Source organism: Ambystoma mexicanum, chromosome 3p (genome assembly GCF_040938575.1).
Source record: "Ambystoma mexicanum isolate Mex_15411 chromosome 3p, UKY_AmexF1_1, whole genome shotgun sequence".
NCBI lineage: Eukaryota > Metazoa > Chordata > Amphibia > Caudata > Ambystomatidae > Ambystoma > Ambystoma mexicanum.
In genome coordinates this window covers 1216133005-1216150525 of record NC_090925.1, presented here as the reverse complement: position 1 = coordinate 1216150525, position 17521 = coordinate 1216133005, and the positions used below count along the sequence as shown (strand labels likewise).

The 17521-nt window shown below is 46.7% G+C and overlaps 1 protein-coding gene across 2 annotated transcripts in view; it reads left to right on the top strand.

Annotated features, from left to right (window-relative positions):
• Positions 1-17521, top strand: part of ADAMTS2 (ADAM metallopeptidase with thrombospondin type 1 motif 2) — a 2237498-nt gene that overhangs the window by 1593137 nt on the left and 626840 nt on the right. For both annotated transcript variants that reach the window (XM_069652661.1, XM_069652662.1), the window contains one exon: positions 12252-12427. In XM_069652661.1, the coding sequence (XP_069508762.1) occupies positions 12252-12427 (176 nt within the window). The remainder of the gene's footprint in view (positions 1-12251; positions 12428-17521) is intronic.

Genomic DNA, 17521 nt, shown 5'->3' with positions numbered 1-17521 from the left:
AGGGTTCCCCGGCCCAGTTGTCACTCAAAGGAATACACTTCACAGAAACAGTAGATACTACCACATGGGCCTGGAAAACCACAGACACTTTTAGGCTTACAGTCAAAATACATGTTTTCTGCAATAGTTGATAACTCTAAGGGGAGCAGTATTTGCTTTATCTGGAGGGCCCTCATCTCTCTGACACGTTATATTATATTTTCAGGCATGTTTCTGTTTCTCATTTTGACTCAAAAGCAGTCGTCTTCCATCATGTTATATGCATTTCTAGTTAGTTGGGTCATAACTGCCGTATCATATAACGTTTCAATGTTACTATTGGCGGGCTGGAAAATCTGCATCGGATTCCCAAATTTAAATAAAGTGCACCAGAGCAATGACATGTTGAAGGACATAGAATGCGGTGCAGATAAAAATGACACCGACCTATTGAAGGTAGCATTTTGACAGTTATTTTAATTAAGACTTGTGTCTGTGGGAAAAGATGGAGGTGTTTTTTGGTAAGAAATCAAGGGCTCCCCTCCTTTATATATGGAGAGGGGTGCCCCCAAAGATACAAATGCTAAATGTATTTACATGCTAAGTTTGTAGGGCTGATCATATGGATGATTGTTCAAGAAGTGGAGTGTTTCTGAACTTGCCAGCACACAGCCACCGGTGAATTTTGATCGGGAAGGTGGACGGCTGGTGACTGACAGAATGACTGTGTGTTCTTTTAAGAGAGATTAGAACTATAGCGGGTGTGTCCATGGCCTGCGCACTCTGTTTAAAGCAGTTGTGTTCTAAGTGTTTAGGCTTCTGGGAAGAGGCTGGATTTTAGCCCCTTTTACCTCATGCCCAATGCACAACAGTTGACATTACCTTTATGCCCTGTATAGGCCTTTATAGTCAGGTGGGCCTTTTGTAGAGCCTCCAGCACTCTCCCAAAGTATAAAACATATTCCTCTGGAATGTGGCAAGTTCATTCTTCAACCCAAAACACCATTGCCCTAAATGTGTAGAAGCCTCCTGCGTTAGAAAATGCAGCCTTCTCTGTGGTAGAGTCAGTTAAGGCAATCTGCCGATAACCAGAAGTGAGAAGAATGGTGCTCAAAATTGAAATGTGGCTGTAACTAACCTACCAAATCTACCTAAGTCATCAGTTCATGGCAAGGAATGGACATCTGTCTTGGTGATGTGAGTTTGCAGCCCTATAAATAACACAGAAATGCAACTGATTGGTTTCTGCTTTTTGTGCCAACGCAGCAGGAGTAGACCAAAGACTATTACAGCGTTCTTTGACCCCAGGATCCAGTATCTTGTTGACCTCTGGCTTTATGTGGTCTTGTACCTTTGCTGTCATTTGGCATGGTGGCTTACTAGAGCCAGACTATATAGCAGCAGGATCACCAGTAAACATATTCTGATGTCCATGGGATTTGCCAGCCTTCTGTTTGTGGCCCTTTTGGGAAGATATTTATCTAACACGGATTTTCGCTTTTTAGCCTCCTCTTATTTCTCAGGAGCCCCTACTTTCCTGTGAGATACCCTATAAGACACCCACAGGTAAGCAGATATTGCTGACTTATTAGAATCTTCCCAAACCTATTAGACTCTTACCAAACTTATGGATGAATAAAGCCTTTTGCTTGCCCTCAATTTCAGGGTACCATTATATTTTTTCTAAGGGAGCCTAAGACTTAAAGCCCAATCATCAACATTAATCTTATGCATGCCACAATCTAACTCAAAAGCAGTCAACCAACCAAAGATGTATGCAGTCACATCATATGCATTCCCCAAATCCTTTGGTAAGCTGACACTACTGGAATCATTGGAACCATCACCCCCAATTCTGGAAGCACTGGTCTCCTTAGCCTGGAAATCCTTAATGTCTATTTCTCCGTGTGTCATCTGATGTGCTCTTTTCTCCATTTCAACAGACTGCTATTTGTCCTTAAGATACTCCTGCACAGCTAATTCCTTACCTTTGTGGAAGTCTCTCTATTTAATATGTAATGTAGTTGATAGTGGTTGTTTTATTACATAGGAATGACACCAATGTCATGCCCACTCTACAACAATCCCACCCCACATCCAGGACATGATACATGAATTTCTGGGGCAATGTTTTTTTTAAAAGCATTTTGAAGCCATCATAACTTTGCGGGTGTGGCTATATATATATATATATTTCTGAGGCTTGTGGAATCTGCTTAGATCACATGCTGTGCATAGGCCGACATCTAGTGGAAGCTGCGGAGTATTACAGTTTGTTTTTCGAAAGTCGAAAATGGGCGTCGACACAGGCGTGCCAGTAATACTATCCCTAGTGTGACGTCCACTGTACCCAAGATCCCTCACGCGTGTAGGATCCTCAGATTGTTTTTTTCCGCCATACTGGTCGGAAGCATCTTGCGGAGTTCCCTGGCCTTAGCCATACTTTTGCTGTTATTATAATTTTAATTCTTATTCATTCCCTTCCCCACCCCAACGTCGACCCTCAACCTCGACGACGGCTGGAGAAGTCATCGACCGTCGACTGCTGCACGACGGATCTGGGCCTCGGTAGGCCGCTGGCCTCGGCCCGGGCCTAGTAGGCCGCTGGCCTCGGCCCTTACAAGTAGGGAGAGTGGGGGGTGGTACATACTCTTCACTCTTGATATATAGTTACATTTATATATATTCCTACACTTAGCAGCCCGCTGCCTTAAGGTGCGTATGGAGGGTACCCCTTTTCAATTCTGCCCCAAGTGCAATCGCAAATACCCTTGGGTCGACAGGCACGCCACGTGCAATCTCTGCTTGCCGAGGGATCACCCCGAAGCGAACTGCAGAGCGTGTAGTAGGTTTAAACCTAAGACACTTAAGGACCGTTCGACAAAGCGTTGGGCCCACCACGCCAGGCAGGAGGCCATGGCAGCGGAGGGCGCCTTCAGCGATGGCAGCGACGCCGTACTTTCGGACGGCGAGGGCATTACGGCGTCGAAAGACAGCCGACGAGCGCAGGTCCCCGACCTCGGAAGGTCGTCCGGCAAGGCGGCTATGGGGAAGACCCCCGGCGACGCAAGCGCTACACACCTAACACACACTAAACACACTAAGACCAACCGGACCTCGACGACGTCGACTTCCCGGAAAGAGGCACAAAAAGAACGGTCCGACTCGGTGTCCTCTGGGCGCTCTCGATCGAGATCGCCTCACGACGCAAGGCAATCATCCACTCTTGCCAAGAGTGCCTCGCTACACACACTAACGGAAGTTCGATCGTCGGGAGACGAAGACGACTTCCACCCCCAGGCCGCGCTCCAAGATACCGAGACCGCGGTTAACACCAGTGAGGCCCCACGCCCGAAGCACACAGATACCTTTCCAGACCCTCGACGCCAGGCGTCGAAAGTCTCTGGGGCCCCCAAGGGACAGGGAAAACATTTTTCCACGCACGGAGAAGGGGGGAAACAGCGGAAAGCACAGCCTTACACCCCTGTAAAGCCTAAGCAGACAAGCAAACACAAGTCTACCCTTGAAAATAAATCACCTGCTAAAGTAATACCCTGTTCCAGGGAATGGTCCAGTGAAGACATAGACAGGGTTATGTCTAGGATGTCTTCCTTGGCTGATTTTTATGATAAGAACCCAAAACACTTTCTTTCATATAACCCTCAAGGGGCCACACCCTCAGGCTCCTCCGATCCTATCCCGCTAAGTAAAAAGCCCCGGGTCGAAAGACCTGAACCCTTCGAGGTTCAGCCTTACTCCACTCCATATTCTACTCCACTCCCCAGTTATCAGGGACAAGTTTTCCCTGAAGAGGACCAGGAGTTTGCAATTATGGAAGAACAAACCGGGACAGATTACTATGCAGAGGATGAGGACCTGGAGGAGGGAGAAGATGAGCAGGAAATTTACAGAGTAGATTCCCCAGTACAAAGCGAAGCCCCAGTTACTGACTCTCCAGTTGATAACCAGCCCCTCCTTAACGAGGTTCTCGCTCGAGCAGCGGAACACTTCCACATCGACACCCACGGTGTACAGGAGGAAAGGGACTTCGCGGAGGAGTTTGTAGGAGAGAGAAGACCGGTCGCTCAGACCATCCCTATCCTCAAATCCATCCAACGAAGAATAGATCCTTCCCTGGTGAATCCTAACCTCACCAGAGCTGTCAACCCCAGAATTGAAAAGATTTTCCGGGCAGCCCAGTCTGACCCTCTGTATATAAAGGGACATCTTAAACCAGATTCCCTAGTGGTGACCAACACTAGAAAGAGGGCTGGCACGCCCTTATCTTCATCAGAAGCTCCTCCCGACAAGGAGAGCAAAAAACTTTACGGGTTTGGCAGAAAGGTAGCCTCAACGTCCGCCTACCAAGCAAGGATTGCGAATTCCACCACCCTGTTGGCTAGTTACAATTGCCATCAATGGGAAGAAGTCGCGGCGCTCATTGCCTCTGCTCCAGAACCGTTAAAGGGCCAGCTGGCTCGGATCTCGGCAGAGGGGAGAGCCGTGTCTGGTTGCATTTTAAAAGCAACTTTCGACGCCGCTGACAACGCAGGGAGATTGATAGCAGAAGGTACTGTTATCAAGAGACATGCGTGGTTACGGCAGTCGGGATTCAAGACAGAAACCCAGGCTTCTTTAATAGACAAGCCAGTGGAACCCGACCTATTGTTTGGGAAAGCGGTCGAAGACGCACTTAAAAATGCCAAAGATGAATATGAGACTCTCAAATCCCTTGGCCAGCTTACCAACAAACCCCCTAACCAGAGGGGGAACAATAATTTTCGTCGCCCACGCGGCCAAAATTCACAAAGAGGCAACTATGCCCAGGGACAAGGTACACAATGGAATAACAACCAGCAGTCTACCCAGAGTTACGGCAGGGGTAACAAGAGAGGTCGTGGAAGAGGCAGAGGCAGCCCCAACAAGGGCGGTGGCACGCCTCCACCAAAACAGTGACGCTCAGTTCAGGGTCCCTTGCCACGCAACCCCAGTAGGGGGACGCATTTCCACCTTCACCCAGGCTTGGGAAGGGATCACCTCAGACAGATGGGTGCTGTCAACAGTATCCGCAGGATATTGTATAGAACTACTGCAGCGTCCCCGGAATCATCCTCCACGACAAAGAGTGCACTCCCTAGAGCATCAAAGGATCCTTCTCGAGGAGATCGCCATTCTGCTAGAAAAGGACGCGATAGAACTCGTCCCAGGACACCAGGTAAACAAGGGTATCTATTCAACTTACTTCCTTGTGCCAAAGAAAGATTTGACAATGCGCCCAGTATTGGACTTACGGCCTGCCAACAAATATGTCAAGCCCCAAAAATTCCGTATGACCACGCTACAAGAGGTAATCCCCCTCCTAAAAAAGGGGGATTACATGGCAACCTTGGATATGAAAGATGCTTATTTTCATATTTCCATGCTCCCAGCGCACAAAAAGTACTTGCGCTTCAAGGTGGACAGTCGCCACTACCAATTCAAGGTACTGCCCTTCGGGATAGCTTCAGCACCAAGGGTATTCACCAAGGTACTGGCGGTGGCGGCTGCACACCTACGCAGGGAAGCAATCCCGGTGTACCCTTATCTGGACGACTGGCTCATAACGGGGGAAACCCCAGGAATTTGCAGGTCAAACATTCAGAGGACTATCGACCTCCTCCACGAATTAGGCTTCTCCATCAACGAGAAAAAGTCAAGTCTGGTGCCAAGCACCTCAAAACAGTTTCTAGGAGCTATCCTAGATACTCAGAAAGGATTGACCTTCCCTTCGGAAGAGAGAATTCGGAATATACTTCTGCAAATTCCGCATTATCAGTCAGGTCAACAGATAACAGTACGCAAAGCTATGCGGTTACTGGGCATGATGGCGTCATGCATTTACCTGGTCCCCCACGCGCGTCTGCGCATGCGTCCCATGCAGGAATGGTTGGCGAAACAGTGGTCTCAGGCAAGTGGTCATTGGGACGATCTAGTGGTCGTTTCGCCAACACTCGTACAGAGCCTACACTGGTGGACAAGAGAGAATCTCGCAAAGGGGAAACCCTTTTACGATCCCGAAGTACAAGCCGTGGTGACTACAGATGCATGCCTGACTGGGTGGGGAGCTCACCATCTCCACCACACAGCTCAGGGTCTCTGGTCTCACTCAGTAGCCAAGAACCACATCAATCTGCTAGAGCTTCTGGCAGTATTCCGAGCGCTAAGGGCGTTCGAGCCCCATCTACTGAACTTGTCGGTGCAGATCAGGACGGACAGCACGACAGCCATGTTCTATCTGAACAAGCAAGGGGGGACTCGTTCGCCAAATCTGTCCAAGCTTGCCCAGAAAATATGGATATGGGCACTCAGACGGAACATCTTCCTGTCATCGCAACATGTTCCAGGGGAGCTCAATTCCCTAGCGGATGCTCTAAGCAGAGACTCCCTCCCAGAAGAACACGAATGGGTCCTTCACAGAGACGTAGTAAGAAATCTCTTCTCTCAGTGGGGTTTCCCCACTATAGACCTATTCGCCACAAGCGAAAACAAACAATGCCCAGGATTTGCATCCAGGTTCCCCCAGCCGGACTCCCAAGGGAATGCCCTGTGGATGAACTGGTCAGGGATGTTTGCGTACGCTTTTCCACCAACTCCTCTCATCAGGAAGGTGGTGTACAAGATGAACAAGGAATCTATGACGCTCATCCTAGTTGCTCCCATGTGGGCGAGACAACCATGGTTTCCACACCTACGCAGGATGGCGGTGTGCGAACCCATCAGACTCCCAGCCTGGTACAACCTACTGTCCCAGCAACAGGGTCAAACAGTGCATCAGGAACCCAACTCTATGAACCTAGCAGCATGGCTCCTGAAGTCATAGAGTTTGGACATCTCAAATTACCACAGAGGTGTATGGACATTCTAAAGGAGTCCAGGAAACCAAATACAAGGCACTGTTACTTTGATAAGTGGAAAAGATTCGTTATCTGGTGCCAGAATAAACAAATCAACCCGGTTGATTGCACTCCTTCCAACGTTGTGACATACATGCTCCACCTGCTGGATGCAGGGTTGGTTTTTAACTCGCTGAAAGTACACCTGGCAGCCCTCTCGGCTTACACCACATCCCATAACAAGGTCTCGTGGTGGAAAGTACCAGTGGTTAAAGCCTTCATGGAAGGAGTAAAGAGACTTCACCCTCCTATTTCGAACCCACCGCCAGGATGGGACCTCAACGTGGTGCTAGCTAAGCTCATGGGACCCCCATTCGAACCCATGCATAAAAGTAGTCTCAAACACCTGACTTATAAAACGGCCTTCTTAGTAGCCATTACCTCCATAAGAAGGGTCAGTGAAATTCAGGCTCTGTCAGTGCAGGATCCTTTCTTTACTATCCACAAGGACAAACTGGTTTTACGCACACACCCTAGGTTCTCACCTAAATTCATATCCAAGTTCCATGTAAACCAGTCCATCGAGCTTCCGGCTTTCTTCCAGAACCCGCAAAGCTCGGCTGAGGTGAAACTACACACCCTAGATGTGCGTAGGGCGGTCCTATACTATGTAAATAAAACCAGACCGCTAAGGAAAACAGATCAACTGTTTGTCTCCGTAGCTACAGGCAGAGAGGGGGATCGCGTCTCTAAGGGCGCTATCTCGAAGTGGATTATCAACTGTATACAGCTGTGTTACTCTCTTTCTGACAAGACTCTGCCTTTTACGCCAAGGGCCCACTCTACTAGAGGCATTGGTGCCACTCTGGCTTTCATTGCAAATGTTCCCCTCGACACCATTTGCAAAGCGGCTACTTGGAGCTCTATTCACACTTTTACTCAGCATTACTGCATTGACACTCATTCCAAGACAGATACACAAGTGGGACAAGCGGTTCTAAGACACCTGTTTGCTCATGACCCTTCTCACATCCCACCTCCTTCTTCTGGTACTGCTCGCTAATCTATGCACAGCATGTGATCTAAGCAGATTCCACAAGCCTCAGAAGGGATACATTACTCACCGTAATCGTATTTCTGATGCTTGTATCTGCTTAGATTCACATGCGACCCACCCTTCCTCCCCTCCGAGAGAAGGCGCATGATTGCTTGTAGTCTTACCTTTTCTGTCTATCTGCTTGGATTATCTGTACTCACGCTACTCCTCATGCTTCCTCATGTCAGAAAAAATACAATCTGAGGATCCTACACGCGTGAGGGATCTTGGGTACAGTGGACGTCACACTAGGGATAGTATTACTGGCACGCCTGTGTCGACGCCCATTTTCGACTTTCGAAAAACAAACTGTAATACTCCGCAGCTTCCACTAGATGTCGGCCTATGCACAGCATGTGAATCTAAGCAGATACAAGCATCAGAAATACGATTACGGTGAGTAATGTATCCCATATATATATATATATATATATATATATTGTGAAACCCCATAGACAAATTGTCTGTGAGTTTTCGGAAAGTAACATTTCCCATTGAATTTAGAACCTTTCCATGGAAAATCGTCACAGTACATTTTTAAAGGATTTGCCACTACTTGGAACATTTCAGAATTTTTCATGCATGGCTTAATATTTTAAAAACATGTTAATGCTTTTTAAACACTTTTAAAAATGAGGTTTTAGAAAAACAAATTTTTTCAGCAAAATATCTAGAAATCGTTTGGTTCGATTTTCGAGATTTTTGGTATGCGCCTACATCTCATCAGGATCTGGTGTCCTAAAAATGTCAAAAATCAAGCTCCCCAGTTTTGATATTTATCTATATGTTACACATTCACAGAATTCATGTACATATCCTATACAAAATGTATATGTATATGCACTCACATTAAAATCAGTCTTCTCTTTAATGTGAGTTTTCATACGTGTATACGTGATAGGACATATGCATTTAATATGTGTTTATACCAAACAGTCATACAGTACTCGTACACGAAACACAGATGTGCCATATACTCATGCACCATTTGCTCACATACTAGACACTAATAGAACACTAACAGAAAAGCAACACATTGAAACACATCAGTTGGTCACACCTGATGAAGGGCGTTAATAGCCCGAAACGCGTCGTGCATTAGAGAAATACACCAACAAACAAGCAATCTATCTGCCATTTTGAGAAAGTATCATGGACTAAAAATTCCTATAAACCAATAGGAAATGAACTGTTGAATAAACAATATGTGATACTCTTTCAAGAAGTCTTGAGAATATTTTGTGTTTGTCAAATTTATGTATTCAAATTCAAAGCACTATAGAGCATGAAAAAATGCTAAATTGTTGAATGATTGTTGTTTTGAACATTTATAAAGTCGAACAGAGATATCGACAACAAGTATACATACACTATTTTGTTTGAATCATTAAAAAGCGTATACCATTTGAATAGAATTCTAAATGAAAATGTATTTTGCATACAGAATCAGACTCTGTCAGCAGCTAAGCAATGTCAAAATTGTATGAAAAACAACTTGAAAAATTATAAGGTCTCTTGCAAGAAAGGTGTGCTCCTCTACACCCATTTGACCACTAATATCAGCCATCTACTCTTAGGCCACACGCTCTTGTGCACAGACCCATACAACATACACTCTTTGCCACACACTCTTACGTCATGCACTGTTATGCCACACATCCATATGACATACACTCTTAGGCCATGCACCCATATGACACACCCTCTTATACCAGGCACTCTTACACCACAACCCTTACACCACATACTCTTAAACTACACGAACTTACATCACGCTATCTTATACCAGGCACTCTTAAACCACAACCCTTACACCGCATCCTCTTAAGCTGCAAGAACATACATCACACACTCTTATGCCATGCACTCTTACTCCACGGATTCCTACGCCACACACCCATATGACATACACTCTATTGATAGCATTTAACCCAGAGTTAGAAGGTTAAGATGGTACCATAGGCTACACATAGTGAGGAACGGAGGGCTTTTGAATTTGATTGGCATTGTGTGTGCCCCCAAAATACCATATAGGTTTTGCTATTGTCATGAGCTCTGAAAAACAAATGCTTTACTAATATCTACTTGCATGGATCATGAAGCCATCCGGCCCACCCTAATTCTGCTATACCTATGAAGTACTTATTTTTCAGTTTTTTCCTAGCTTCCAAAACCATCATCTTGGTTCCTCCTACATGTATATCCAGGCTTTCTGTTGACAATGGTGTCCAAATAGCCTTATCAATATGCAGGCATAACTGTTCTTTTATTTATTGTATTGAAGGGTATTATAACAAACATACAGCAGTTTAAAATCTGAACGCACAGGGCACTGCTAAGTAAGTAGTAATAGTCTATAAACAACAGTATGTTGCCTTCCCAAATATGATAAAGAGAACAGATCCCAAGCATACAGCCCACTCAACAAGCATGAAACATGTAGTTTATAAACGCCAGCATGTTTTGTGAGAGGCCAGGCTTATCCCATCTAAAGAGGCCTTATTAAACCTGCCTGGCAAACTTGGCAAGAGTGCAATTAGGCAAAATTGTGTAGTTTTGTAGAAGAGTCTGTATGCATCAGTACTGGGTACGTCTAGCTCAATGCATTTGATATCTGCATCAAGTAAGGGATTGAGCGAAGGATGGTCCAAGTCCCAGGCCAGATTCACTCCCTTTGTGGAATGGAATTGTTCTCTTATCCAACACCCATGGTGCCACATGGCAATGACAACAATCGCACCTTCATTAACATTAGCATGACTCGCGCCCGGTGCATTGCGTGAAGTTTTGGAAATTTTGGGGGGAAATGTAACAAATGTTTACTGAAAACTTAGGTAGGAGTATGTTTTGGGCCTTAAAGATCAGCTATAGTACCTCCTGCAACACAAGGTGTGTCCGCCAGTCAAATAGTCCAGCAAATGCTCTGCAGTAGGCAAGTCACCTATCTAGTTAACGCATTGATAAAAATGGAATCCCATGGTCGCCATGACCAGCTGACTCCCTCGCCCTTCCAAAACACCCAGGACTTGCTCAGGAGTTCTGTCCACCTTTGCTGGTGCCTCTGTGTGTTACTCCCTTGTGTTCTGCCCTTTCATCACCTGCCCTTCAGTGGAACAAGCTGTACACATTTCTCTGGTAGCGGCATGTTCCTGGCTTCTCATTCCCATTATCATATTCTTCAAGCTCCACAGTTCCGAGCCCCTAAATACCAGATAATTAGCCAAAAGGAACTAGATGTGCCTTCTCGAAGAAGCACCACCCTTCCTTCCAACCCCTACCGTGATACTGAACTGTCCCAGGCTCCACACTCATTTGTTGTCACTTATTTCATTGTACAGACCTTTTCCCCTGAGCATACATACAGCACTTCTAATTAGGTGGAGGTCAATTCCCTAACTGCTACCTAGCCACAGATGATCATTGTCCTGCTCATCCAATCCTGACTGAGTTTTCCCTTTCACATTATGAGTTTGAGCCTACAGTTCCGAATGCACCCAGTGCTGTTTACCTGAAACTCCAGAATGAGCTCTGAGAGTGACCTGAGTGACATGATGCAATTTGGCAGCTATATAAATCATCTTGGGGGGGTCGTTTTGGTACCCACAGTGCTTATATAGGGTGCATAAACCGTTGTATGCATGCTTTGTACTGTGCGATTTCCCTGGGTTCGTAACACGGAGCAGGGTAGGGATCAGAATGACTGATTCCGCCATCTTAATCCGCTCTGCTTCACAGATCCAACAGAATGTCTGCCTGCATCTGATTTTGATGTGGCTGCAGATGCTTTGGATTCTAATGTAATCCACGTGCTGTTTGCCCTCTGCCAGACACATGTGTTTGGTTAATGTGTGCAAATGTAACACAGAAACACGGGTTTGTGTAGATTTCCATGTTATATTTACACTGATTGCAAAAATCACCCAAAATAGCGTTAAGCGGACTGCTTAAACAGAAGTGGTATCGTAAGCGAACTCTGCAATTCTGTTTAAATGCGGATTGAAAATGTACCCCTCTTGTTATATTTATTTAGTGTACTCATTTCTTACCATAGAAGTGGATCACAGAAATGTAAAATATACCTCATCCGTTTGGTTGAAAGAAAAAAAAGAAAGAACAATGTTAATACACGTACTGAAAAGTTGAAAAAAATCAACATTAAAATCAATTCAATAGACACTGATGTTTTCTGGATGGCCAACATATGGTGTATGTACGGTTTATGATAACCACTGCGACTTAGTGGGATTTGTGTATGAAGCTAGGTATCCATCTAACCTAAACCTCTGTTTCTTGCTTCCATACAGTCCAGCTAATGGCGGCCGCTCCTGCGTGGGACTGAGCTATGAGTTTCAGCTTTGTAATATTGAAGATTGCCTCACAGGCTTTGACGATTTCAGGGAAGAGCAATGCAAGCAATGGGATCCGCATTTTGAGTATCAGAACACTAAGCACCAGTGGCTTCCATACGAGCACCCCACCGGTTAGTAGCCTCTCTACATTGGAAAACAAATTGCCTTTTACATTATTTTCTAAATGACACCTCGTACTGTAGTTATTTAATTCTCCAGCATTGGATCTTTCATGGATTCACATGCTGTGAATATTCCCCGTCATGGATTCACATGCTGTGAATATTCCCCGTCGTCAGGCTGGGAAAACTCTGATAACTTTAATATAGTCGTTTTCCTACGGAAAAAACGTTGACATGTTGAGTGTCCAATCAACGTATGGTCAGCACCAATGGGATGTCGAGTTTATAGCTCTGCCTCTGCAGCGTCCCCTCAGATTTCAACCGTCTTCCAAACCGTTGGGATTCCCTTGCGTTCTCTCCTGAGAGAATTCTATTTTTGTGAGAAAACTTTTTTCCTCACTTCAGCTTTCGGTGTTTCTAGTCTTTCGACAAAAGGAAAGCTTGTTTCTGGTCCCGTTATGGAATCCTCAGGTCTGAAGAAATCTTTGTTCAGGCCGTGTGACACCTGCAGCCTCAAGAATGTATACGATGGAGACAGGCATTCAGAGTACCTCTACTGTTTGTACCCTAATTATTCAGCCAAAGATTGTGATATCTGTCGAGGGTTCTCACAATAAACCCTCGAGGACAGGAACAGACGTCTAATTTGTTGGCTAAATGAGGGAGCCTATCCGGCATAGGAGGTCGTCTCTTCACGCAGTGGCAGGACTGCCACTCCCTCAGACAAGAGGTCACCATTGAGCCAAAGATCAAGATCAGAAGAACCACTGACAACGAAACAGAGGACAGGTGAGCCTAGGTCCAGTCAGCATAAGGCCAAGTCATTGGGGGTCATTACGACCCCGGCGGTAGTCGTGCCGGTAAATAATGGCACGGCTGCCGCTGGAGTCATGAATTTTCCAGCGCCCGTGAATGGGCAATTACCAGGGCATTACAGCCCTGGCGCACCCGGTAATTGCCCATTCCCGGGCTCCGGAAAATTTTACTCCTGATTCCCATATGAGTCCCATTGAACTCAATGGGAATGGGGAGGTCGGATGCACCGGTACCATTCATGAAAGGTGCCGGTGCATCCATCGAGTTCATCGAGCGGGTGCAGTTTCACCCGCCAGGTCAGACCTGGTGTGCTGAAAGGCTCCCGCTTGCAGAACGCAAACTTACCGGTACCTTTTGTTTCCGGACCGGCAAACTTGTAATGAGGCCCATTATTCTTGAAAAAGCCTCTGACACTTCCACATTATGATCAGACCGACCAAAGGAGAAGGGCTCACACCCACATAAATCTGTGGACTTGGCCGTAAATCTTCATTGATGGAAAAATTCAAACCATGGCCTTAGTCCTCTTCCTCATCAGCAAAGAAGTCCTCGTCCACTGGTAAACATCACTCTTCATCAGAGTCCCATAGGTCCTCGTCTGGCCACGAGTCTACCAAACACAAATCCAAGTCATCATCCAAACCGCTGCCTTATCCTTCGGCAAGGTTACTGGTGACGAAGACCGTATCAACGGCAGTATTGCACCCATCAAAGTCTTGTCTACCGTCGACGATTGCATAGACGACGACCAGGTTATTGACGACCATTGCGTCGACGACCACCCTGTCAACTACTGTCCCGTCGACGACCACATCTTCAACTACTATCCCGTCGACGACCACACCGTTGACGTCCACTCCGTCGACAACAACCTTGTCAATGACGACAAAGAAACAATCCCCGGCAATGCATACATCCGCCACAGACCGGTCCAGCTCGAATTGGAAACAGAAGTTCTGTCTCCCAAGGGCAGCTCAAAGCAGACAACTGCACCTACGGAACAACCTCTTTTAGAAAGGTCCCCGAACATACTATCAGAGGAAATCCTACAACATGAAATTACGTCTGACTTTGAGGCACCTTAAGATGATCAGGCGGTTTTTGAGTCAGATCCCGAAGAAGGGGGTTCAGAACTGCCTTTCCCGGATCCATCTGTCTTGGGCCTTCAGCAGACAACTCAGACACCCTCCCTACCATCCACATCAATGGACTTGGGTGTTATCCCACCACAATATCCTCTTATAAATCCCCTTTCATTGCTGTCTATGCAAGTACTCTCCTATCTGCAGTCTCTCCTAGGACAGCTAGATGGTAGGCTTCCAATGTCTCAGGCTCCATCAGCCCCACCGTTGGAAAGCCCACAGATTACTCCTTGCCAGAGGGGTGCTTCTACTTCTGAAGGAGAACAGGGCCCTCGCCCCAGAAGGCACGGCTAGACCCTCTTCTCAGTCCGCTGGAGCATTTACCCCTCGACAAAGGGAGCTTGAAGAAGGAGAGCTAGATGAGTCGGACCAGGACAATGCCCAACAGGACACCCTTTCCACCGTCTCCTCTTCTACAAGGAGGGTGGACACTTGGGATACAGACCCATACCAGGATGCGCCGGGTAGCCCGGCCCAACCATCTCCCCCAGATGACATGGGCGCATTCCATTCCATGATGGCTAAGGCCTGCCAGGAATTCAGCCTTATTCCAGAGGAGGAAAAGAAGAATTGCTTCTTGTTCGACCACATGGGGAAGAGGAGAAAGGCTGTTTTTTCAATCCGAATACTAGATCATGTATGGCAAGAAGGGCTCCGTACAATGAAACACCCATTTATGGAACCAGTAGTCAAAGGTTGTTTGGAAAAAAAATTCAAAGCTCCCGAATCCACTCTGAAGTGTTTAAAATCTCAGCCAACACCGAAGTCTATTGTGTCCACGGCTGCTAGCCGAAAAGCTCACACCCAACACAAGTGTACCGCTCCTCCGTAAAAGCTGCCAACTCTTTTACCATCGTTGCAAGGTATGACCGTGAGATGTGGCACGATCTAGCCCCACTATTGGATCATCTTCCAGAGCAGCAGAGGAAAGAAGCTATGCTTTTGGTGCATGAGGGGGAGGAACCATAGCATAAACATTGCTGTCGACCTAGCCGAGACCGGCTTCAAACAAATTAACAATGATGTGGTTCTCCGGCGCCAAGCTTGGCTTCCCTGCACGGATTTCCGACCAGGGGGTACAGCACAAGGTTGTGGACATGCCTTGTGAGGGTCAGAATCATTTCGGTGAAAAGATCGACGAGGCTTTGAAGGCCATGAAAGCAGATACAGATACAGAAAGGTCCCTTATGGCTAGGCAGGGCAGAATATCCTTTCGCTCCTTTCGTTCTTTTCGTGGAGTCTCAGGAACCGCAAGATTGTCAAGTTCTCAAGACAACAAGGGATACAACAGATCCACTTACTATTCCCAAGGCTCTAGGCATTCCTTTCAAACCGCCCAACGCAACGAGGTCTACGAGAGTCAAAGAAAACTGGGATCTTCCTCTTCACAATGAGGCCGTCAAAACAAAGCACAACAATGACTGCCACAAGAACAGTCAAATAGGAGGAAAGGTGGCGTTCCACATCAGCGAGTGGCGTTCAATATCCACAGACAGATGGGTACTAGATGTTATCCAACACTTGTTGGAGTTCAAACGTCCACAATTTCCTATTCCTCTGGTAAAAACATCTCAATCTCACCTACACATCGTACATCAAGGGATTCGTCTCATGTTAAAAAAAAGGGCCATTGAGAGGATTCCCTCCTCAGCAAGAGGAAATGGCACCTATTCCAGGTTTGTCGTGGTCAAAAAGACAAACGGAAAGCGGCACCCCATTCTAGAGCTGCGGGTGCTGAACAAAAACATAAGAAAGCAAGAATTCAGGATGCTAATGTTGCAAGACGTCATAAGGGCAGTGCAGCCCAAGGAGTTTTTAGCATCTCTAGATCACGAGGGTGCTTATTTTCACATTCCAGTTCACCCAAGGCACCGAGAATTCCTCAGGTTCACAGTGGGCAACAGACATTTCCAGTTGCGGGTTCTCCCTTTTGGCTTCAAATCAACGCGTAGCAGCTTTCCTTCGGGGAAGGGGCCACCACGTTTACCCGTACTTGTACGACTGGTTGGTCCGGGGAACAACTTAACCACAGGCGCTGGAGTCTCTCAACAGCACAATGCTCTGCTACAATGTGTTGGCTTCACCATCAATTACAGCTAATCCTGCTTGACTCCCTCAAAGAGCTTGGTCTTCCTGGGAGCACAATTCCAGACAACCCACAATCAAGTGAAACCCTCGGCAGAGAGAAAAGAGAAGCTCTTGGCCCTGGTGGGCTCTTCTACACAAGACAAATCTGTCACAGTCCGCTCTTATATGTCTCTCCTCGGCACCATGTCGTCTTGCATCCCTCTCATTCCAAAATGTCGCCTTTACATGTGCCCAGCACAAAAATTCCTCACATGCAGATGGTCCCAGATTCAGGGCTCCTGGTCGGACAGAGTAGTCATCTCCCTGCCCCTGGCGGATACCTTACAGTGGTGGACTCACCCCTTCAACATCTAACAATCTAACATCTAACAGGGCATGCCCCTAGTAGAACTGGACTTCCTTCACACTATAGTGACCGGCGCCTCACAGATAGGATGGGGTGCCCATCTGAACCAGTTCCAAGTCAAAGGTCTGTGGTTACCCGCAGAGGCCTCTCTACATATTAACGTCCTAGAGTTGAGGGTGGTACAATGGGCTCTCAAATCTTTTCTCCCACTCATCAAGGGCTCAGTGGTGCGGGTTCTCACCAACATGACTTCAATGTTCTACCTGCGCAAACAAGGAGCAACACACTCAAAGATTCTATCCCAGGAAACTCAAACCATCTGGCACTGGGCCATTCAGCAAAAAATTCAGATCCTGGCTTTTCACCTGCCAAGAGTTCAGAACAAACAGGCAGACACCCTCAGCAGGGACTCCTCCCATACACAGAAATGGCAACTGAACAGCTCCCAGTTGGCAAAGATTTTCGCGAAGTGGGGCCTTCCTTCTCTAGACCTTTTCGCCAGCCCCAAAAACAAACAATGCCAGCAGTATGCCAATAGGATCCCTTATCCGAACTCCCGGGGGGACACATTCATGGATTCACATGCACCCTCCAGACTTCCCCCCTCACACAAACATCCTTCTTAGGACTTCCTCCTTTTGGAGAGGTTTAAATCTGAGGGGAAGCTGCAGAGGCGGAGCTATACACTCGATGTCCCATAGGTGCTGCCCA